Raw genomic sequence first — 25,416 nt, forward strand, 5'->3', positions numbered from 1 at the left:
TGCTCGCTATAGGGAGAATGATAAGCAGAAACAGTTCTGCAAAACTCAGGCAACAGCGATTACCTTCATTTTGGGTTTAATTATTTTTTATATCTTTCAAAGGAAAGCATACATTTGAAAGCAAATGGCTTGGCTTAAAGAATGGAATACAGAGTGATTTGTATTCATGTTGAAGATTTTATAGTCTTAATTTTTTTTTTCCCCAGAGCCACTGGATTATGTCATCATTAGCACAAGGCAAATCCTCCTTATCAAAGTTGAGGCAAATTTTCTGGGACCATCTTTAAAAAGTCGTAGGAAAGGCTCCTAAGGAAGGAAGTGGTTTGTAAAATAAAAACATTAAATACTGAAGCGAATCTGATCCAAGTGTGATCATGTTGGTCTGCAGGAATTGGCTGGAAATTGTTGTTTTAATACCTTCTCTAGTTTTTGTCTTTATAACACTATTTATAAGTCTCTTTTAATTATTACTGGGAAGCATGTAGGGATATTTTATGAGGTAGGCTCCTCATTATCCTTTAGCAACCCATGTCATTGGCCTGCCCACTTTTGAAAGAGACAGACAAAAAGTTGAAAGGAAAGACAAGTACCCATTGCCCACTGTGAGGGGAAGAGACTTGCCCAGGTTTATACAAAAAGGCAGAGGCAGAGCAAGGACGCAGCATTGTCCCTCCAGTGTTTCATTCCTGAACTGCCTCCTTAAAGCCATCCTTGTATCCACAGAGTCTAGAATATAGCTGTTTGGACTTGTTCCACCTCTGAATTCACATAATTTAAACATGTTTTACTTTGCTTTTGCTTCAGGCTGGGGAAGAACTGGTTTATGCTTTGTCTGAGGGATTAAAAAGGGAAACCTTTAGTTGTTGTGACTGCCAAAGCAGGAACAGCACAAGCACAGGATTTCTCAAGGCTCTCAGGCAGCTGGGGGCTGCAAGCGAATGTGCTCAAAGCTGATGGGAGCAGGGGTTCAGCTCCCATAGCTATCCTCACTCTGGCAGCTGTCTCCCATCCCTATCCCTCAGTCCCAGCAGAACTAAAGCCCTGGCAAAACCCCAGCACGGCAGCCCCGTCCCTCCCAGCCCCGCGGCTCAGTCTGGAGCAGCTTCTTTCATTTTTCACACTCAGTCCTCTGGAACGGAAACCCTGGTCAGAAATTTTACAGAGGCAGCCAGAGAGATCTTTTCTTTCATTTCTGTGGAGGAGGGCAGAGCAGTGACGGCACAGGGGGAAGGGTTTGTAGAGTTGTTTTTTTGCTTTTTCCCTTTTTGCAACACTAGTTGTTCAGGGGAGTGTCTTGTGTTATTAATGCTGAGCGGCTCTGGCAACTCCTGTGGTTCAAGGTCGTTCGTCATCCGCGGCTGCTGCAGGAGACACGGAGCGCTGAGCCAGAGCTGCCCATCCAACCCTCTTGGTCCTCCCAGGCCAGCAGGTTGGAATAGCTGCACATGGGGCAGCGGGGTCGTGTGGGGGTGTGGAGAGCAGCCTGGGCCACAGGGGCATCCTGACAGTGCGCCCAGGCCAGTGCGACCTGCTGGGCTTGATGGGTGGCAGGGCTGGAGAGGGGCTGAGGCTCGGGAGAGCACCTGCAATGTGCCAGTGTGGGATCCTTCACACACCCCCTGAGAGGGCGGATGTCTCTGTCCCCACCTGGGAATCCATCCCTGTGTTACTTACAGCTGCATAGGCACACCAGTCTCCTTCTCCTCAAGCTGCACCAATGCAGGATACTCCCTGAGAGTAAGGGGAATACAGATCCACTTGCATCCTTCCCACCTGATTTCTTCCTTTTTTACTTAGGATGAAGGAGTCTAGGCAAACATTCCTTAATTTATTCTTCATCCTCTGGCTCTTGCTGCTGCTGAAGACTGCCTCTTCCTCACCTCTACCCCGTGGAAAAGACCCACGAGCCCCTTCGCTCCCCTTTGGGCTGTACAAAGGACACACCTGTGTTGGTACGTATCCAGGTTTTGTTTGCCTGCTGGTCTAGTTCATTCCTTACTTCACTGGTGAGCTGAGAGCTGCTATTCACATCATAAATCGCTCCTTTATCTATTTCAACAGCTGTACCGCAAAATACTTGTAGTCTTTGCTGAATCAGTCACTGAAGATTTTGCAAGGCCGTCATGGGATCTGGAATTATTTTATGATTTTGTTTTTGACTGGCTGCTTCCCAAAGTTCATGTTTTCGCTCTGTGGGAAATGGCATCTGAAAGGTTGGCTTTAATGTCTGCAGGTCTGGGATCTGGAAATAGGATGTTATAAAGTCCTAGTGTTTCTTAGGGTTCACAGTGCATTTTGCTTAACTGGCAGGAAGGCACAGTTCCCTTCAGACTTTCCCAGGGTCTCCTTATTGATTTCAGTTCCTGGAAAACTATTCTTAGGAGTGGTTGGTCCATACTTGGGCCAGAGATCTTTGTGGTCTGAATAGTCCTCTCTGGATAGCTGGATTGCAAAGGCTGCTTCCTCACATTTTCTTTCCTTTTGGTGTGCACACGTGTCTGCATGACCTGTACTGAACTGGGGCAAGATGGCAACCCCCTTTTCACATGACTTCAGTGACTGTGGTGATCCCCACAGTACTGATATCTGGGAGTAGGTATTCTACAGTCTCAGGTGGCTAAGTGATCCCCAGAGCAAGACTGGTAAGACTGGAATCAATGTAAACTGCACCAGAAATGCCCTTGGCATGGCACATCATATACTTATGGAGATGTGGTAGCTTATATTTTTTATGTGTGCAAATGGATATGTCTTATGCATTACAATCAAATGCTTTACTTTGTGATCAGCAGGACTTGTTGATCTTACAGGCTTTTTTCATCCTAAAAATTTCTAAAATTCTTTTAGCTTCCCAAGGTACCTTTGTGCTGGAAACATAAACCCTGTCACAGCCCTTCATCCTTCAGAAGGAAATAATTCTTTCCACTGTGGCTTGGGGAATACAGTTACAAATAATAATCTGAAACTTGATAAAAGCATGTTTTTGCCTCCCTTCTGAGCTACCCACAGTACCCCTGACAGTTTTGGTGGGGCAGGGTGAACCAAAAGGAGAGCAGAGTCAGGGTGGTGAGGGGGTTCAGCTACCAGCCAGAACATGAGAAAAAGAGGTGAAAGGCAGAAATGGCTGTGAGGGGCTGTCCTTGTTTGGACTGGGAGCCATGCAAGTGGTGACAGAGCAGCTGCCAGAACTAGGGGGAAGTGGTGTTGTTTAGTGGTGAGATCTTAAGGTAGCTACAGTTTTGATGGCACAGGAAAGGCAGTGACAATGCTCATCTGTGGGATTTTTACACTGGTATTTTTTCAATACCAAGATTGTGAGTATTGTCTTTCTATCCTGTTGACTCAGAAAAGTTCTAAATTCCACATATTGCATTGAACTTGCCTTGTGCAAGATAGATAACTTGTCCTCTTTTCCCCTTCTAAAGGGAGGAGAGTAGTGCTAGCCCCATTGCTGGAACCACTCAGCATGCTCTTCGTTCTGCCTCCCACACCAGTTTATCTTTCTGAAGTGTCCCTTCAGCTAAAAACATCCTTGTGAACTCAAGTCAGGATCCAAACAGACTGTGCCTACCTCTGTAAACCACAAGATAAAAATGAAGTGTGGCTAGTGCTAAAAGGGCATGAACCAGCCTGTCGGGGAGGGCTGGTGGCTCCTAGCCCAGATGTCTGCCTCTGGGCTTTCCCTCATTAGCTGCCCATATAACTAGCTTTTGAAAATACTGTGCCCCTTCCTTTTCTCAAGCAGAAAGGGAAAGCACAGAGGAATTGATTGTTGCACTAGCCATGACTTGGAGCACGGGTAACTCTTGCATCTGATTCAGTGACCAGCTCTCCTAGGAGCAGATAGTAAAGAAGGATCAGCTTGTGATTTCCTTCCATCAGCTCAACCCCAGATACTTAGTTGGCGTCATTTGCCATCTAGGAAGATAATGACAAAGAGACATGAATACTTCTGTGTCTTCTTGGCGTTATAGATGATAGGCCAAGATGATTTCATAGAATCAGAGAGAATGATAGAATAGTTTGGGTTGGAGGACATCTTAAAAATCCTGTAGTTCCACCTCCCTGACAGGGAAGCTTCCACTTGCTCACCTTGCTCAGAGTCCCATCCAACCTGGCATCAAATAGTGGAGGGGATGGGGCATCCACAGCTATTTTGGGTGACCTCTTCCAGTGCCTTCTCACTGTCACCATGAAAAATTTCTTCCTTAAATCTTATCTAATTTTTAATGTTAGAGATTCCTACTGCTAAATGCATAGGAGATTTCCTTGAAGAATTTTTTTTTCATATAAGTTTGAATGTGTGGTTAGGCATCTAATCTTTCAAAGTTATCTGCCTCACTTTTCTGAGGGAAATGAGGTGGCTGCACATTGAATTTCTGATCACTCCTGTCTACCACCTGCTTGATTGAGATTGTTGTGTTAGTAATCAAAGTCAGTCAGAAAGCGAATGCTCTTTCAGTAACAAAACCAAGAAAATATTTCCCATTAAGCCTTTCCAGTGAGTTTATCACACTTCTTAAAGAAGTATGTGGAAATAATATGACAAGAGAGCAAAGTGCAGCTCTGGTACCTCTGTTAAATGTGACACAACTTGGTTGCTTCCTCCTTCTGTTCCCCTTGCTTGCAGCACTCCCTGGGTAGGCACCACCATCTGCCCCAGTATATTCCAGTCGTATTGGCAAAGAATTTGGGTAATTCAAGGGGCTTCCCTGCCCTTAGCAGCTCCTGGGAAATGTATTTTGGGTAGGCACCTATGTGCCAGTATGGAACAGGTCTGGAGGAGAGGAGGGTGTGCTTCCAGTGAGGTTTAGACAGCGATTTTAATCATCTTTGCTAACTGTAGAAAGACTCACATCATTTTTTCTGCATTTTCCTGAAAAATGTAGCTGCTTCATTTAGAGAAAGGCTTTTCATAATTGCCTTAACATACAAACAAAACAACTAAAAAGGTTTAATACTGCTGCATTTTAGAGTTACAGCAAAGAGGGGAAAAGCACCCAACAATAACCTTCTCAACCACAGGATCATATGTAGTACACCTGAGCAATTCCTAAACATCTAAGATTACTGGTCTGAAGAAGTACCTAACCACAACCAGATAAATGGCCTTTCTTTGGCCTTGTCACGAGAAAAACTTTCCTAGCATCTGACAGTCTTTTTTCTCCGTCAGTATTTCCTGTCTCCACAGGCTGCTAAAATGCCACCATTTTTGCATTCTGTGAAATCAGCTCAGGCCCTTCCTCTGGGCCTTTTGCACACTTTGCATTTGATACGTTTTTTTCTGGTTTTTCCTTATGAGAGGTAAAAGGGCTTTTGTAAGCCTTCCTACATGCAAAAGCCTGTGAAGCTGTTTTCCTCCTGCAAAGAGGCAGTGAGGTTCTGTTCTGCGCATGGGTTTGGGAGCTGCATGCTGAGTCTGGCTTTCTTTTCTGGGTTTGTTACTGATGGGCAGCATGGCTTAAGGGATTTATTTGGGATGAGACCTAAAAATCCTTTTGCTGAGTGCAGCCTGACTGTTTCAGTGTGTCATCCTGAGAAAGAGCTGCTGTGTACTTTTCTCTCAAACATTAGGCATGAAGGAGCCTTTCATATACTCAGGTCTTTATTTTCCCATCTTCCAAATGAGGAAAGTGCTGCCCATTTCAAAAAGCAAGCAAAGTTTTACTTAAGTTAATGTTAAGGTACCCAGAGACAGTACAGTAACACTGGTAAACTGTTGACCCTGGTGCAAGTGTTTCATCATTTTTCTACTGATTTTTAAAGCTTTTATTCAATTCCACCCTTACTTACCACAGAGCCCTTAAAGGTTTGTTGCAAATTGCTCTGCTCTATAGCAAAGTTGACTTCATCCAGAGGTACCTGAAGCAACCTCAGGAAAGGCAGAAGCTGCTCTGGAGTATGCAGAAAGTGGGGGAGACTCTGAAAGATGGATGGGAACTTCTGTATTCATCTCCCTTCAACACAGTAAGAAAGTGAATTTTGGGAATGGTAGATTAGTCAGTTAAACATAAAATGCTAGAAAAATTCTTCAATAGCTAATAAAACTTTTTAAAAACACCTTTCAAAAGTAGTGTAAGATCAATCTAATTTTCTTTGCCAATGGGATGATGCCATGTAGACATGGAATAAGAAGCAGATGTTATAGCTGGGCTTTAGTAAGGCTCTTGACACTACCTCAGCACTAATCTTATGCTTGAGAGATGTGTGACAGTGATTAAGCTTCTACATGGCAGAACAAAAATGATGCATAGTCTTCAGATAGTAATTACAAGTAGCTCACTCCCAAGAAAAAGCATGTACTAAATCTTTCTTGGACTTCTCTTTTGAACATACTATCATTCCATATTTTCACTAGTAAGGATAATGAAATTTGTACTATTAAATTAAATCTGTCCATGTAAAGCTGAAATTGTTTGCAAGTAAAATGGAGGGCAGAATTAAATTCAAAACAAGCTTGACAACTTGGAGTACTTGCATCTGAAAAGGTAATTTCAATATGGGAACGTTGAAGGTGCTCACTTCAGCAGAAATAGTCAATGACACACACAGCAAATAAGGAACAACCAGCTGGGTAGCATCCCTTAGGAAGATCATCTGGGCTTGTAATGGCACAATGATGGCATGCACATGCAGCACACACCGAGACGTGCAAACAGAAGTCAGCTTGCAAGACGTGAAGTAACCTGTTACCTTTCTCAGTATTGACAAAGCCTCAGAGGAATTTCTGCCTTCCCTTTTGGGGCTGTGCATCAAAATGATGCAGAGTGACAGGAGGTTTCAGGGAAAAACAAGCATAAGCTATAAAAGAAGAGTGAATAAATTAGAGTTAATTAGTCTAGAGAAGAAAAACTTGAGAAAACATATATCTGTCCATGAAAGCATTAAAAGCGTGATCCATTCTCCAGGAAGTAACAGAAACGGGTACTAGTGGAGACCTTCAGGTTAGAAAGAGGATTTTCCTGTGATAGTGGTAAGTGAGCAGAATGAGAAGTTCGTGGGAAATTTGTAGAAGACCTCATCAGAGGTCTTTACAAACTGTGTCTGCCCTGTTCCTTCAGAATGGCCTAGATGGTTTAGATCATCTGTTAGGGCAGAGGTTTTGTAAGGGGACTTACTCCAGGTCAGCATTTCTGGAGTTCTGTGCTGTGACTGCAAGAAGAAGCATTTGCAAAGAGCAGCATGTATTTGTTTTCTCCCCCGCAGCAGACTGCCCTGCTCTATTGGCGATTGACTTTGGTTGCCCTTTTCAGAATGAGGCGTTTAGTCAGGGAGCCCTCAATAAGGCCAGACAGCAGTGCTTTCCATTTTCTCTGCTAGCAAGCAGAGATCCTGTGGGTCAGCAGCCAGAAAAGCAAATTTCCCCATCTTTGTGCTCTATATAATGCCATTCTCAGCAACCTTTGTGGGTCACCACCTCCATTCAGCCAGGAGTACACTGTTACTACCATATGAAGAAGCATATTTTCGAAACGTATTTTAGCTCTGATTGCATTAAAGAACGGATGTTTCTGAGCTACCAGCAGAGTAAAACTCTGACCTCTACCTGTGTTGATTTGCATGGTAGTCATTGTCCTCTCTGTTTGCCTCTGTCTAGCTGTGCATGAGTGCAGGGATGAAATATGCCCCTTGGAGTGGCAGCAGGACTGGTGGTGTTCAGAGTTCCCGATAACTTCACACAATGGAACATGCCAAATGGAGTTGGAGGCTTTTAACAACTGTGCTCAAGCAGAGTGGCTGTGCACATATTGTCTGGGGGGGGACACCATGACAGAACGCATAATTTACAGCTCAGTGAGTTCTGTAAAAAAGCCTAGCTCAATATCAGTGTAGCACCACAATGTATTTTACTCTGAAAGTCTGGGAATCTACTTTGATTACAGCTAAGTCAGTTCCAAGCCATAGCAGCTCTGCCGACTTCACCAGCATTGCTCCATTTAATCAGCAACAAAGTTTGGCCTGATGACCAGCAATAAATACTAAATTTGACCCTAACATTTTCCCCTATGATTATGCTTTAGCTAGCACAAACACAGGTATGGGAATTGTATACTAGAGATACTAAAGCAACTAACTCAGCAATTTTTCAGCAATTGATGGTAATTTTTTTTTCCAAAATCATCCTCTTGCTGAAAACTTATGACCTTAAAATGTAAATACAGCTATTGATCACAATGAAAAGATGTGATCAGCATGCCAAGACATCCATATCTCTGTGTGTGTAAATACACAATCATATCTATGTGCATTTGTACACATGTGTAGTCTTGTACATTCTACATTACTGATGTTTGCCTTGAGTATAATAATAATTTTATTGACTGTCTATTTGGATGCACATGTGCCTCTCACTCTTGTTCACGTGTTAACCCTACTACAGAGATCTACTGCTCGTGTTTAAGGCAATCATTTTTACATATTTTAGGAACTGTATATCTGAAAAAAAGTTTCTTGCATTCAGAATCCTGAAATGGGGAAGACTTTGCAACAAGGATAAAGTTATCAAATTACATTAACACCCCCTGCCAGCATTCAGGTTTCAGTAAATTTTCAATAGCCTTTCCTGATTTGGAAAAGAAAAATATGTTAGTGTCACACATACATACATAGGGGTTTTTTTCATATTAATTAATACAGAAAACATTTCTATTGGAAATGCCTGGGGTTATAGATTTTGTTAAATAGGGCTCTTTGAAGTGTAATGTAGGAAACACTAGGGATACATTTGGCTGCCAGGTATGGATACCAGAGTCTCCCACTAGATGGAAAGTGAATTTTCTGTCATAACTGTATCAGAGTCCTTGTTGTATGTCTAAATGAAACAAAAATGAATGACTGGAGCTCTGAAGTTAGGGTGCCTGAGGTGGCCCAGTGCTTTTGCATGAGCAACAGCAATAATAATTGGTATTCCAGGTTTTGCTGGAATTTGTCACAAATGCACTCAAAATGCTGCCATTTTGATATTAGTATTTTAAAAATGTCTTTAGCCACTACACTATGTGTAATTTAATGCCCAGAGACAGGCTTTTTAATAGTGTACCATTTAATATTTCCAAGATATTTCATAAGACTTAGCAAATTAAAGGTGAAAGGGTCTTGTATATGCCAACATATTTGAATATGGATACCTAAAATTATGTTCCATCACCTCAGTATCTCTGCAAAATACATTAATTCTGCAAATAGGATAGGAAGCAAAGACTGAGTTAAAAGACTATCACTCAGATCCATTTCCAAATTACCCTTCAAAGCAACAAATCCTCTGGCTGTATATGGGAAGATAACTGTCCTTACTTTGCATATACCTTTATGTCATTTGAGCTGAATATTTCATTGAGCTGGAATGAAATCTTGAGGTTATAAAGGGCTGTTCTTTGAAAGTATCAGCTCAGTAATGAGAAGCAGTGCAAACAGGCAGTATGGATATTGGGCCCTGTTAGGAAAGGAATATATAGTAAGTGAGATGCTGGCACAGGTGTCCCAGAGAAGTTGTGGAAGCTGTGTTCAAGGGCAAGTTGGATGGGGTTTTGAGCAACTTGGTACAGTGGCAGTTGTCCCTGCCCATGGCCAGGGGGTTCAACTAGATGATCTTTAAGGTCCCTTTCAACTCAAACCATTCTATGATTATATGAAAAAGAAAACATTCCTGTATGGTCTGCCTGCACATAGAGTACTCACGTGGATGTCCCCATCCCAGAGGAGAAAGCCCTATTTCTTATTATCTCCCTACATGAATTGCAAAGAGAAATGTCTTGTTCCAGGTTGAACAGCAACTGGATTAGACTAATTTGGAAAGAGGTATTTTTATGCCAGAACAACAGCATCAGCACAAGGACTAGCAATATCCTCTTTTGTAGGCAGGCTCTTGTGTCTCCTCACCTGTAGGCTTTAAGAGATGCCTTGGAGCATAGGATCATCTATAAATGGAGAAAGCTAAGACTGTGTTTTGGGAAACCCTTCATCTTCTGTATAAAACCAGGAATGTGATAAATGGCTTCATGTGTGCAGAGCCTTGCTGCAGCAGACAGATTTTTGAGGCAGGGGTTTGCCACGTCACCAAGCAAGTCTCCAGTTCCTGCTCCACCAGGAGCAAGCAGAATGGCCACAGGGTGGCCACAGCCTGGTCGGCAGGGTTTGCAGAGAGATCTTTGTGTCCAAGGCCATTTTTTGGACTTAATGTCTTCCTTGTATTCTGGGAACTACATTTAATTTTTGGCTGTAGGGGTGAGAAAGAAATCCACCATCCAGAAACATGAGCAAAGGATGGCAAAGGAAGATGTACCAGGTGCCAGAAAACCCACTGAACAGAGTTTTACTCAGACAAATATACCTACAAATCTGAAATTTAGAGAGGCAGCTTTCACTATCCAGATACTTTTTGACATCCCTAGGTATAATTCTAATTATAGAGCCTTTCAAACTTGTGTGGCAGAAATGGATTGAGTTAAATAGTCTGCTCAAACTGCCAGGGGCTTCACAGCTAAGCAATGAATCCCTCTAGTTCTGATTTTATTATTGGGGTATGGGTTTTTTTTTTTCCTGAGCTTATTGGAAATGGCATTTTTTTATTATGAACTACCTTCAAATATATGGAAAGAAGTACCTCCTGATGTGTGAGTTTTCACCTTACTGCACTGAGCCAAATGGTTATGGTCTTGTCTTATCTCTTCAGAAATTAATAGCAGATGGGACAAGCCATTGCTAAAAGCGACAGGCATTTATTTTAATACCAGAGTCTAGTTTCTAATGCCTGGTAGGTATTATAATGTCAATGAATTTCTTTCAGAGAAAAACATCCTTCAGCCTGTCAAGGTATTGAAACCTAATATTGAAGAGAGACAGCAGAATCAACTTACTGAAAGTTGTTGCTAAGGAAAATCATGTGCAAGAGTTAAAAAAAAAAATTGAGCTTTATTTAATGATGAAGCCTATTTACATTGCCTTATATGTGTCCAGCTCATGATGAGAAATAAATCACATCTAAATTTTAGTGAATTAAAAGGAAGCAATAGCTGCTAATGACTGGCCAGATCTGGATGTGCTTTTCCACTGATGCCAGAGTACTTAAAAGTTTATATTCTTGCACATGTGATAAGTAAGTAATTAAAGCAATGAGATCTTTACAGTCAAAGACATCTGATTTCCCCCTGCCCTTTTTAGCTATATAATTATTTTCCATTTTTAGCCGGTGGAATTAAGACCCATTAAATACTAGGATAATTGTTCAACATTTCTGTTCCTGCCACTTGATGCAGAGGAAGATGATAAAAAGAGAGCAGGTTTGTAGTAAAAGCAAGGATAGTCTGAATTAACTTTCATTTATAGACACTAACCTCTTGAAGTTTACCTATAGCCCAACACCAGAAATGAGTTCTCCTAAAGGATAAATCTGAATTACTGGGGAGGCATGTTTCCATGAAAACAACAGGTAGAGCCTAGGTGGATTAAATTCTCTCTGCTGCAGTGAGTCCCTTTAGAACATTCCTCCTCCCTCCTCGCAGGATTCAACCTTTTTCCTGAGTATTTTAGAATCTCCAGCCCAAAAACTGCTCCTGATGTCATCAGCCTAAATGAAAGGCTTTGAGATCAGTGGAACCAACACATAAGCAAGGGTCCCCCAGGGCACAGCTCACAAGAATAAGGACAGGTCAGCCAAGGGCAGCTGATAAAAGCCCAGGTAGATGGGGAGGACAGAGACCAGATCAGACAATAGCACGTGTTGGTAGAATGTGTTCCCTGGGAGCACCTTTCCTACCAGAGGGCTGGGAGACTCTCCAAATTCACTTTCAGAGATTCCAGCTGCAGTGCATAAGGAACAGCAGATCCTTTTGAAAATCAGCCAAGACTTTCTCTATCAGCTTGTCCCATGGAGCGTGGCATTTCATGTGGAATAACTGCGCTTGAGGAGGGAGCATTTGGATAACAAAGGTGTGATCTGCAAGTGCCCTAAGTGGGGAGGGTGTAATAGCACAAGCAGAAACATCCTCTCTAAATAGGGAAGATGAGTTTATGAGAGCAAACATTCTGAATTTCAGCTCTGTGGGTTTTTCCCAAATAATCAGGCTGTTATTATTGTTATTTATATTCATATAGCATCTAATAGCCTGAGGTACTGCATTAAGTACTGCTCAGACTCAATGTTGGCTCCGTTAATCCTCACGTGAAGCAGATTTGCCTTTGGGCTTGGTTCAATAGACACAAAGGTGTCTCTCTGACTTAATCAACATGAAAAATTTTCTTTTAATTGCTGTGAGACTGCTCCTTGAGTGGGGCTACCTGCATGATTGTGTTTGTGATTAGGAATTCTGTTTATTTTGCAGAGCTGAACCAAAAATATCTTTTTTTTTTTCTCACTCCCTCTGCGGTACTTTGACAAACATGAGAGAGTAACTTACATCTTCAGTGGAAACTGTCTTGTTGTATAACAGAGAAAATGAAAATATCAGTGGTATTTTTATCCTCAGCCCAGCTTCTTGGATTTTGAACTGTTTGTCCATAATCCCTTTTTCCCACAGCTCCTGGCTGCAGGTGGAACAGCATTGGGTTACACAGCACAGGCAGAAAGAGCAACACTTCTTTCTGCTGCAGTAGGTGACACTGTCAAATCCAACCTAAAAAATTCTGTGATTTTGTAGAATCCTCAAACTCATGAGGCAAAAGAATGAGAGGTAAAACAAGAAGAAGCTGTGCACTTTGGAAAATATGAAAGGACTAGCTTCTCCCCGACTCTCTGCTTGGACTGCTATTTGTCTTTCTGACGTCTAGACAGCATGATTGATAGATGATTGATAGATGAACATCTGACCTTGGTAGGAGTAGAAAGGAAAGCACAGAAAGATTGTGTGGTTTTGTGGTTAAGTTATCGTTTAGGTAATTTAATTTTTCTGAGCCTCCATCCTCATGAATAAATAGACATAGAGGTCAGGGCAAGGGTAGTCCCTGTTGCCTGCAGGTTGTTCATGTGTGTTAATAACGTAGTCTTTATGTAATGACTTTTAGATGTGTTATGGTGCGTTTTCAGGATGTGCAGTGCTATCTCAGTGCTAAAGGCTGGAGTCGGTCCAGCAAGGCTACTACCATCCTACCCTGGCAAAGGAGCCAGGGTCTGTTTTCTATCCCTGAGGCCAGTGCAGGCCATGATTTGCACTAAAACAGCTGAAGTCTCTTGCACTCTTTAACATCCACCCCCACAAGTGCAGGAGTGCTGGATGTCCCATCCCTGCAAACATTTGAGATCAGGCTGAATGGGACCCATTTAGGCGAAGATAGCCCTGCTCACTGCAGGGGGCTTGGACTAGAAAAGGCTCTTCCAACCCAAACAATTTTATGATAAGGCTGTAGTAAGGTTAAACCTGGACCAGAGGGCCCTGGCCTGTTCTTTGAGACCAAGACCTGAATATGCTATACACTTCAACTTGGACCTTCCCTTTACTTTTAGTTTGGGTCTTTATTATTCAACTTTTTTTTTTTTTTTTTTTTCCAGCTGTTGTGTTTTTAATTAGCTGTTAATTCCTGGGACTAGTTAGTTAGCTTCTGGCTACTTGGGGAGTTGGGGAAGGGGTCAGGAAAGAAGGAATATCTTGCTTCAGGGTTTTTCTTGGTTTTATCTGTCTCCATTTATTCTTCAATTCTTTTAGGCTGACTGGAGGTAATGGTTCTTAACGTGCTTTATAAATCATTCTGCAGAGGATCTTAAATGATCCTGTTATTTAATAAGTATGGAGAAGTGGGCTTTTATCCCTCCAAAAGCAGTGACAAATTCACTGTAATTTCTTCTGGATTACTGTATTTGGGGTAGAAGAAGTAATAGAAGAGTCAAAAATATTGATCTTACAGCAAGTTCCAATTGCCCTACCTTCTCTTTTACTTGCCATAGAAGCATTGGAATTATTTATGTTGAAAAACAGCACTTTGATTTAATAGCATATAGGTAGGGGTGCTTGGAAGGAATTTAGAAGCTCACTTTGGAGAATTGTGCCAGTCTGAAAACCTGAGCATTAATGTTCTTGAGATTTGGAGAAAGGTGAGCCTGCAGCCGCATCAGATTGCTGCAGCTCACCTCCATTTCTAGACCCTGCTAGCACATCTCAGAGATGAGATTGCTTGCACAGGAGAGGAAACAGAATTCTGTTACAGGGATTTCAAACGGAAATTTTTATTCAGGCTGCTGGAAACTGGCACTCTGGCTCTTTGGCTCCTGTCTGCCTGGGATACCTGCCTCTCTTGCACAGGCTTTGAGTCTAGGCAGGGCCATCACTCTGGCTGCCAGGTCCAGCTACAGTGGGCAGATTTGGCATCCCCAAAGCTGTATTCCTCATAAAATGGTGAAGCCGATGCAGAGAAAGCACAATGCTGACCTACCGAAATTTAAAATTTACTTGAAATGAATGTTCATCAATTGGATTTTGAATGACTGTTCTTTGGGGATCGCATTGAATCTACTTAATCCCCAAAACAGCAGAGGGAAAAGTGCTGCACATCTCAAGCAAAACTTTGCTAGCCCTGTTCACACCCACTAAGTGATGAGAAATAACCAGATTCATAGGTCATAGGAAATGGTTTCTTTCCAACCACAGAGGCAGAGCAGAATGAACTGTGAAGACATTTTGGTTTTAACAAATGTGTAGCTGGGCTCAGCAGCCTTGTGTGTGCTGAGCATTGCTGGGCTTCACAAGAAAGTCTGTGAAGAAATGATGGCATGGATGCTCTGTCATGGTCAGCACATATGTCTGTGGTGTGACTTCTCTTCTGTAGGCAGTAACAAACATTTGGTTTCCAGTTTTTGTACCTCTCTGTGCTGCTTGTGTGGAGAGGTATAAAAGTCCTGCTCATATAGACCTGTGCCTTTTTTCTTGTGAGATAAAATGAGAGATCAGGTGATCAAGCAGGCAGTTGTAACAATGGCTATCCCTTTGACTCCTCAATTTTCAACCTTGAAAGAATGGAGTCATTTTTCCAGGAGCACCATACAGTGCTTTAAAAGCCAGGCTGTTCTTTGTGGTGCTCTGGAATCAGCATTCTCTCTCTAATAACTTACAGGGTTTGAATGAAGACAGGAATTCACTGATGTTTTTTCCCCTTGAACACCTATCATCTCAAGAAATAAAATGTCCAAAGATGCCAGAAATATTTCTGTGGTGCAGGGAGCTTCGTAACATTTCACCAATAATGGTATTCCTTCTTTTTGGTTCTTTGTTTTCTTGAAGGATGTGTGCTTGTCGTGTCTGTCATCGAACAGCTTGCACAGTGGCACAACAGTACAGTAAAGGCAGCTGTGGAGAGACTGTGTGACTACATACCTGGTAAGTACCAAATAATGTGCCATATGCCACGTTGGTGCTGATCTATTTCCCTGTTAATTCAAAACTTGCATTGGAATTCTGAAAAAACTTTATCCACCTCTTGTGCAGGACCTCAAATGTGTGTAGCTGGGTGATAGCAAATTGCTATTTACAGGGAAGTCAGTGACATGGCTTCACTTAGATTCAGAGCTGGGATTTTGTCCCAAAAGTTAGAGTGAATGGGGCTATATTAAGCCCCACACACATGTGAGCACCAACGCATGCAGACCAGTTCCCTTTCTTTTTCTCCCCTTAGTCTCTTTGTTAGCAGATTAAGAATAGATTCACTGTATGCCCCACCACTCCTCCTGCTTGTTGATATGGGTCTTTATAGCAACAGTGAAGATGAAAATGTTTTCAGCGGGTGTGGGAACTGCTATTGTAACATTTTAAAAATGAGATGAGGCTGACAGGTGTAAGATGTGAGCATTTGATGTGCACAGAAAAGCTTCTGAAAAGTAATTGGTGATACAAATTTCAAAAGCGATATCTATTCCATGTGAATATATGTAAGACTCCCCTTTTTCTGCCCCTTATTTTATCTACCCAAAGGAGATTGGAGCTCCACAGGCACACCCCTAAATAGAGAACAGTTTGAATGCCAGAATAGCTTTGTGCCTCACACACCAATCCTATAAATATTTAAGTAGCTAGATCTCACATTCATGATATCTTTTTAATGTTATTAATGTAAAAAGATGGCTTAGGATTCTTCATTAAAATGTCATTTTTATATGATTTCATGAATTGTGTCTCTGAGAAAACCGTCTTGCTCTGCAGACCCCAGTTTCACAGAGGATATGTGTAGAATATTAATTCCCTCCTTTCCAAGGAAGGATTTCCCAAGGCAGAATGGGGCAGGGAGCTAATTGCTAGGATTTATTCATCAATAGAATGACGCTTATCTGATTTCTATTCCATAAGTCATATCCTCAGTGTTGTAAATTACAGGCACATAACCATGAAGTTGCAATTAGAAGCACTGATCCTGCTATTAAAACACAATTTTGTTCTTTAAATTATGACATGCTAGCTCTGTATTCATGATTCACTCAGTGGACCTTGTTCTTCTGACATGTCAAGATATTTCTTTTCAGCTGCCATTCTTTACACACATAAAATCCTATTATCCCTTTAGTTTAGTCTGTATAATCCAGTTACCTTCTGAGATGCATGGATATATCCAGTAGAAAAAAACCTGACCCTGAACTTGAAAGGAGTGAAAAATCCTATGGATTGTGTGGGAGCTAGAGTGTAACCTGATTTATCTTCTCCTGGGAGGTGAACACTGCAGCCCAACAGGAATCAACAGTTTCCTCTTGCTGCTTGAAATGGTGGAAAAACTTTGGATGCTCGTGAGGAGCAAACCTGCCAAGGCACGCCATGCATTTCAGATGGAGAAACAATTTCATTATTATGCACATGCCTACAATCCATAGCAAGAATAAAGCAACAAATTAATGGCAGTGAGGCTTTTCTTAAGGCATAAAAAGGAGTAGGACTCCAAAAACCTTAGAAAGTGGAGTTTTTGAGGGCCTCCTATGATTCTGATTACAATCAAGTCAGGTTTGGATCAAGCCTTCTGTAAAGTTATGTGATGCTGAAGAACAAAAAATGCTTAGAGAAAGATAAAATTTCAGTACCTGTCAGTCCCACTCAATCTTACAGGCTGTGTAGAAAACAGAACCACAGCCTCATTTGTATGGAAATACTTGCAATGTGTGTGATTCAAGTGACATGGCAAATAGACCTATGAAAATAAGAATAGTATGTCATGAGTGAAGAAGGCTCTTGAGCAGATAGAAAGGCCAGGTGTGGGGGAAGGGCAGTATTCACAGTGTAAGAGGTGTTCTTAGCAAGGATGTATGTTCACCTGGATACTGACTGTCTGCTTGATGGCATAGAGGTGTCTGATACCCAAAATGTGCTTTGAGACCCTCTGCCTCCAGCTTTGCCTCTGAGTCATGCTCTGCTTCTGTGTTGACCACTGCTGTGTCAGCTTAGAGCTCAAGTACACAACTGTGTACTTAGAGCTCAAGTACAAATGGCAACATGATAATAGCATCTTTTTTGCCAATATTTGTCCTCTGGGACTCAGCCAGGGTTTGTGTTTCCACGACTATGAAGCTATATATGAAAACCTTCCGGACTGTTCTTAGAGGATCTAAGGGATCTTAGGGGATCTCTTTTAACTGAAGCAAGTATACTATTTTCTCTGAATTTTCCAGCATTTAGTTTTAAGCTCTTTTCTTGCCCCCGAAAACCCACAGTTATTCATCATTTTTCTCTTTTTCTCCCCTTCTTTTCTTACCTACACTGCTTTTTCCTAACAGAGATTTCTCTTTGCAATATCCTCTCCTTGTGTGTGTTAGCGGAGCTGGAGATTTGTGAACACATGAATGCAGCCTGGCTCCAATGGCAAGTCCTGTAAATGCTGTCTGTGGCTTTGGTCTTGGTGTTTTGTTGAAAGCCAAAGCCTGAATGGCATCTGAATCTTCCCAAAGGACCTTACATGCTTATTGATAATTTAACATTACTACTATGAGAAAATTGGTGTTACCAGCAAAATACTTTTATCAGTTCTCCAGAGCTGATAGGCAGCCAAACTTCTCTCTTCTCCGACACCAGGAGAGGTTACAGCAGCCGGCTGGCTCCTTCAGAGCCAAAAATGTTGTGGAAACCAGCTGGTTTGAGAAACTCATAAGGAAACCATCACCTGTGATGCACTGGGGAGGTGTTGGGGAAACCAGCCACATTTGCCTGCAGGCTACCTTAGGGAGCCAGGTACCCCACTGGTAAGCCTCATCAGAGGGTATTCCAATCAGCAGTGATGCCAAACACAGGTTATTGATGTCTGTGACATCTTTCATTTTAGGTGAACAAGAATAAAATCTAATTCTAGTCAGGAGACCAATTTTTACTTGCAGATTGCTTCTAAAGAGCCAATAGTGAGGAGTTATGTGGCAAAGGAGGCAAAGAAATTAAGCTAATAACTTGATTGAAATAAAACACCTGTCATGGCATAAGAAAAATCAGCTACTGTAGTTACAGAAGCTGCCTGCAACACCATGAGTAGGAGGGTGTTGGGAAAATTATCTCTTCATTCCCTGATATGCCTTCCTGGTGCCAGTCTTCCTTTCTCAGGTGCAGGTTGCCAGCTGGGGTGCCTGCAGTCCTGGCAGGAGAGCAGCTGTGGGAGCAGGAGCACACCCATGTACCCTCCACACAGCAGAACAACCCACCCTGTATGCAGCAGCCCCCCAGTCTAGCCTGGTTAAAATGGAATATTCAGCCCAACGTTGGGGGGAAGTGACTGCTTTGGGTGTTTCTATGGCTTTTCTCTGGGAAAGTTGAGAATACTCTGTGCTTTTTTCCCCAGGTACAGATACTTATCTGTCTGGGTAATTGAGGTGCAGGAGAAAACAACAATTCTAAGGAGTGAGGAGTTGTCACGGCACTTGTGTGAACCTGTCTCTTATGATATTTCACAGCACTACCCCAGCTGGAGCAAGGCCTGGCATCTCCTTTGCAGGATATGTGCGTGGTTAACCAGCTCTAGTCTGTTCAGGCCAACAAACAGGCACTTTTCCTTCACGGCATGGTCAGAACAGTGGCCTGCTTGTATTCAAACCCTCACTCTCCCTCGGTGGCTTTGCTCAGGTGCATGGATCCCCTGTTATTTTACAACAGTGCCTGAAAGAAATCTCTGATGAACTGTCTTATCAATTACATGCTTCACACATATTAAGAAAACCACCTGAGCCAGCATCCCAAAAAGGCACACGGCTGTAGACTGTGAAAGGAAGCCAAATGAAAAGTGTCAGGTATTTCTTTGAATCCAATAACTCCTGCACAACTCCTGCTCTACACAAAATATATTCTCTTAACTCCACAAGCCCCCAGAAGCTCCGAGGCAGTTCTAGGAGTAGCATCAAGCCCAATATCACTTTCTGCGCTTTGATTTATGTGTTTGTTTTCTTTCTCCTTTCAATCCTACTGAGATGTTTGTTTAAACTTCTTAAAAGATTTTGTGGCATGCAACATTTCTTTTGACTTTTCCATTTTCCATACTCATAAAAATGAACAAAAGTTAGTTTGTCCTTTTTTGTCTTCATCATGTGACTTACCTAAAGCCAGAAGGCTTTTAGGCAAGACTAGAAATTCAGATTTTCCCATTCTCTGCTGCTTCACTGAGGTCAGAGATTCACATGCTTCCCCCTAAGGTAAATCAGCATTCACCTTAATGAACCAACTGCTTATGTATTTTGACTGCTACGAAACCAGTTTCACCATGTTCAATTACTTAAAAAAAAATTTAAATTATGTTTTCTAGAAAAACTGCAAGGTTTCTGTTATGTGCTTGCTGAACTTTACGGACCACACATAGCTGAACTGTAAGTATTGCTGTGTCCTCTCAGATTTTTGCTTAGTTTGTTCTTGACATATACAGATGTGATGTCAGGTTGAAGTGGAGGGATTTCAGTCCTAAAATCACATTATTTTTAAAGCAGAGGTGCTTCACAGTGATTCTGGTTTGGCATTTGGCACAGCTATTCCTGAGTGAATAAACACAGGCTGCCACTGGTAACCATTTTGATATTCCATTTAAATCTCAGATCAGGCCCACCTGATATAATTATCTTTTGAAATTCAGCTCATTTGGCTGAGGGAGGAATTTGAATAACCTGTATGTGTGAGACAGGTTCTATAAAATCACACAGTTGTTGCTTGGCTCTTGCTTTCCATTCTAACTCTAATCAGGCTTTCTAATTGTCAGCCCCTACATGCTCTCAGACCCGACCTTGATATGCACTCTTGGGGAAGCCTACTATTTAATTTAAGTGATTAAAAATATAAAATGTAGGTCATTTTATTCCTCTTTGAAAGTTCTTAGTTTAATTAACAGAGCTTTTACTAGACCTTCTTCTTCCCTAGGGCTTTTATTTTTGTTTTTAAAACTAGCCAAGGGACTGCAAAGTGCTTACAGGACTAAGAAATGCTGTAATCAAACATTTTAATTTAATTCCTAATTAGCCCAGAGGTATGTCCCAAAAATGAAGAAACAATCCTAGCGCTCATGCTTGGTGATTAAAAGTTAAGGATCTTTGAAGGATTTCTGGTTATGTTGTTGAGTTAATGATTGAACATTCATATGTGCCAAATTGCATATGCATTAACTTTAACCTTTAAATCTTTGTCAGGCTTATGATTGATTAAAAAACTAGAATAGTTATAATGCATTTGATTCAGGTGCTGCATGTAGAGCACAGTCCTTTTTCATCATCCTGGGTTCCAATTTTAAATGCTGAGTAGGATGTCGTGGCAGAAAATCTTTAGAACCCGACACTGTCCTGAGCAGCGGTTATGGGCCACGGTGAAGTGAGCTGAGATTATTGTGTGGTGTGATGGAAAGATTTAGCTTCCCATGGAAATAGCTTCTACTTTCAAGAGCCCAGAAAAACATAATAGTCTTTGTTTATGCACCATTTCATTCAGCATAGACAGGGAAATGAATGCCGATGTGGTTTGCCATTCCTTGAGGCTGTGTAAACAGGATCCAGGACAACCACTTTGTCATCTCTACTCTCCTCCAAAGGTGAGTTGTTTCCCACTTTTCTTAAAACTACTGATTGTGGAATGTCTTTTAAGCTGGAATTGAGCAGTTTGAAGGCTTCCACTGCACATGCATTGTCTAGGAAATAAGCGTTTAGAGCGTGGACGTTCCTAAAAAATGTCTGTTTGAACAAAAGGTGCATAACACACATTAGCTGTATGGACCCTCATCCACTGGGTTGAGGGTGTGTGGGAGTCACAGGGTCAAATTCTCTTGTACTGTCTGGATCAGAGAGGAAGAGTGGGGACTTTATTGTTAAGCAGTACAATAACCCAAAGCAGATACTCAGCTGAGGTTCATCTATGCCCCCATGTTACTACAGCACAACAAGTGATCCCCACCTTGCCTGATCTGCCGTGACAGCCTGCGTGGGTGCAAGTTACCTGCTGCAAATGCAGGGCTATTTGACTTGGATTAGTCTGCTGTGCAAGAGGTTTAAGCTAATGTGCATTATCTTTTGCCACAGGCTGAATTCATATTTAATTACCACTGCTTCTGTGATGTACAGTTACTTGCTACAACATTTGCAGGTCCTTGATTGCGTGTCCTAGACCTTTGCCATACTTGCATACTTGCATATCTGCACAGGTGTCTGAACAGATATTGTTTGTTTTGGGATTCTTTTGGTTGTGAGTATTTTTTTCTGTTCCAGACATCATGCACCTCCAGTCACACTAAAACCTGAGAGTGATGGGGGCTGTTTGGTGGTGCTGAAAAGCAAATCATTCATTTCAGAACTTACTTTTGGAGATCTCTTTCCCTGCATCTGGATGGAGAAAGGCATGTTTGGTCTGCATGAGGTGTTTCACACAGGGTCTAGTCCAGCAGTCATTGAAATCAGCAATATTTTTATGGGCTTTAATGATCTGCAGTTCATCTCCAATATAGATCTAGTTCTGCCAATATTAAGGTCTGGGGAAACACTTGCCTTCCAAGAATGACAGTAACATTTGTTTTACCTCAGGTGTGAGTTTGTGCTCCACGATATGTGAACATAGAGATCTATGGGTGTGCAACCACACAGGGGTGAAAGAAGATGAGTGCAAGCAGCAGAGAGGGCCCACACTAACTCAACTCAACCAGAATACTGCCCAAACTTCATCAAACAGGTGCCATCAGAAATCCCCCATCTTGAACTGAGTGTCAGAAGTGCAAGGTGCCTCTTGAAGTGAAAGAGGATGCAGGCAATGAACTGCACTGAAAAAGAGGGATGGGCTCGCCATGGCTGCACAGTGAGTTAGGCTAAGGAGGCTCCTGTGAAGAAATTAGAACACCTGTGTTGAAATGCTAGGCTGATCAGACAGAGGGGAAAGGATGCCACTTGTGGGGTTGCTGTCACATCTTTGGGAGCTCTTACGCATCTCCCAGAGCAGGTGTATGGCCAAGTTGTTATCTCGTTCCACCTCCAGCAACCACTTCAGTGAGTGCACTGTCCATGAGGAAAATGGCTGAATGTTGTGGGGCTTTGGTTTATTTTTTTTAAACAAAACTTGGACTCTTTTTTGCAAGGCCTGGAGACTATCCCTCAAGCAAACCCTCTTCCCTTCCGAGTGGTAGTTAAACCCCTTTCTGTCAAGGTATTTGTTTCTCAACAGGAATAAGGGAACTCTACCAACAAAATCTTTTTTTTACACTGACTGTGCCCTTCTTTTTGTCTCCCCTTGTGCACTGAGAGAGCATGAGGAGATGGGAGGAGAAAAGCAGTGCTTGGAATTCATGCTCAAGTGGTTGATAAATTGCCCACAGTAACTCTGTGACTAGTCAGGCTGAGTAAAGATGAATTATGGGTGAAAAAATTAATACACAATCAGAGACACAGGTGCATAAAATGCAGTTTACCTCACATTTGCTCCTTTAGTTTGTAATTTGATTGATCACTTCAGTTTTATGAGTCTCCAAATGTTGGCGCAGTCCCCTGCTGAGTGTTTGAACAAGACTTTAATACTAATGACTGTTCTGTCCAACACTATTGATTTTCAGGTACTTCATTTAGACTTTTGGATGCCCATTTTCCCAGAATTAGTATCATATTTGTACTGGCAAAGGGAATGAAAGAAATAATGTTACCTGTCCTTGGATAGCTGCATAATGCTCAGATTTTACTTGCCTCTAGATAAAAATTTGGAAAGTGGCAAATATCAACATGCTTTTTCCATCATTAGTTTATTTTCTTCTGTTTGTGCACGGTTGCTTTACTGAGGTTTTGTGTTTTGAGGAAGGAAGAGCCCCTGCTTCAGAGGCCTTTCAAACTGTCTACTTAATGGAGATGCCGCAATCCATGTAAATGATATGTGCATTACTTCATCACTTTACATACTTCCCTGGTCTCTAACAGATTAGCCCAATTTTTTTTTTTTTTTTTTTTTTTTTGCCAAGCTGCCTGGAGCTATTAGCACTCTGTGATTATTCTGGAAGACTTTGCTCTAATTATGGATAAAAAATATCACTCCATTCGCATGGAGCTCAGTGTTCCCAGCACGGAGCTGGAGGAGAAGGGCATCCAGTCTGGTCAAGGGCAGCCCCCTGTTGCTGGGGCTTGGGCATGGTGGGCTCCTCTGCTGACAATCAGTTCCAGGGGCAGACCTCTGATGCTGGTAGGGAAGATTGGAAGGGATCCTTGCAGCTCCTGGATCACCAGCATGACCATGCAACCAGTTGTTCCTTTGTAATGGGTCCTGTGATCCTATTCTTGCCACCAGTGGCTTTTAGAGCAGAGCAAAGCTTCTCCTCTGCCCTTTAGTATGAGGATGGCAACACTGGGGTCTCCTTCAAGAAAAGAGACAAACTAGTAGGGCAGATCAGAAGTGAAGGGTTACTAAAGGTGGCTGAAAAGTGGACAGTATCTGAAGCTGCTATAAAATGCTTTGTGGTTCAAGGTACATCTGTAATGCACTTTGTAGTTTAAGCCACATCAACAACAGATATTCTAACATGGGCTGCAGAATCACTCCAAAAGACTGACAGTAGTGCAGGCACCCAAGATACCTGGTTTAGGATGACTGGATGATGTTTTAACCAAAAATGTTTATTAGTTCATATGCTGGAGGACTTTCTGCACTAGGTTGTGTAATACAGGGATGTTCCTCTAGTGAGTGAAAAGGGCTGAAATAGGGTGAAGAATTTTATGCAGTGCCTACCACGATTCCTTTCTGTCCCTCAGAACAAACAGGTTTCCTGGAGATTATTCTCAGCTTGTCTCTAGATTGTTTTAAGCCAGCTGTCCTGTTTGGTTAAATGGCAATACTTTAATTAATTTGTTTGGGCCAGACGACTTCAGCACTGTAGTAGTGCTCTAGCAATCACTAAAACAGTCTGCTGGAAGTTTATACTCCATCTTTCTGCCTTTCAGGATGCCTCTTCTGCTTCCCATCATTTTTATGCTCCAGATTATCAGAGACCCTTTGGCTGTGTATTTTGTCTTAATCTCCATCAATAGGATTTTGTGGAAGTCATTTTTCATCAGCAAAAATATACTATTTATATTTTTATAATTTTATCTTGCCAAAATAAGCATCACTGCCACAAGCACTCATGCTGGTTTGTGTACTCTCCATCAGGTCTTTCACTGACTTTCTACAAAGCCATATCCCTTGTGGGTATTACTGTGTGAGGACAAAGAAGCATTGCTCGTGAACAAATCCCACTTTTAGCTGTGCTATTTGACAAGCTTTGCAGAATTTTGCTATCTTCCTACTCTTTGCTAAAGGATGATGAAAATTAGTTAGAAGGAAAACTTGGAGTGTTTCACAAATATCTGGTCTCCTGGGAAAAAGCTGGCTAACAAGGATGATAAATGAGAGAGAATTAGAGTTGGTTCATGCTTTTGTTTACTATGAGAAATACATCTGTTTGCCAAAAAAGAAATCACTACTGGGAACGTGTGGTCTTTGTGGAGAACACTGAGAGAAGGCAGTGAGTGAAATCCCAGTGACACCCTGCTCTCAGCCCCATTCATGGCTGGATATCTTGTGCACACAGGGTGGCAGGGCTGCTCCAGCTGGGGTGCATGGTGCTGGCTGCTCCCCAGGACTCACCCATCAGCGGCTGAAGCCTAGGGAAACCCCTCCTTGGTGGTGTTCTCATGCCATGGGAAAGAGAGGAGGCTCCTGGCAAGCCAAGGTGCAGCAGGGGAGGTTGTAGGGGTGGCATGGCCTTCAGCATCAGGCTTGACAGGCTGGTGTCAGTCAGGGATCACATGCGATCCGTGAAACCAGGAGTGTTTTCTTCCCGGTGGGTATTTCAGCTGCCAGTCTTTCACCGTCCAGCCTGGAGTGAAGGAACTTGTGAAGTGAGAGAAGGTGTCAACTTTAATGCTTCAGAGAGAGCATTTTCTACATGCAACGTCATTCCAGCCTTTTCTTCCCTTGTTTTCTGCTTTCCAAGTGCAGTATTCCTGTAGCTTTCTGAAGCATGGATTTCTCATATGCTGCTGCTGTGAGCAAGAAATGTCTCTCCCACCCT

The 25,416-nt window shown here is 42.2% G+C and overlaps 1 protein-coding gene across 1 annotated transcript in view; it reads left to right on the top strand.

Moving 5' to 3' along the window:
- Nucleotides 1-1,258: 1,258 nt before the first annotated feature.
- AOAH (acyloxyacyl hydrolase) overlaps nt 1,259-25,416 on the top strand; it is a 72,005-nt gene continuing 47,847 nt past the window's right edge. Inside the window, 6 exon segments of the mRNA XM_021553287.3 lie at nt 1,259-1,372; nt 1,375-1,429; nt 1,798-1,952; nt 15,207-15,302; nt 19,675-19,735; nt 20,838-20,937. Of these exon segments, the coding sequence (XP_021408962.2) occupies nt 1,306-1,372; nt 1,375-1,429; nt 1,798-1,952; nt 15,207-15,302; nt 19,675-19,735; nt 20,838-20,937 (534 nt within the window). The 5' untranslated portion in view covers nt 1,259-1,305.

Source organism: Lonchura striata, chromosome 1, assembly GCF_046129695.1.
Source record: "Lonchura striata isolate bLonStr1 chromosome 1, bLonStr1.mat, whole genome shotgun sequence".
NCBI classification, from domain to species: domain Eukaryota; kingdom Metazoa; phylum Chordata; class Aves; order Passeriformes; family Estrildidae; genus Lonchura; species Lonchura striata.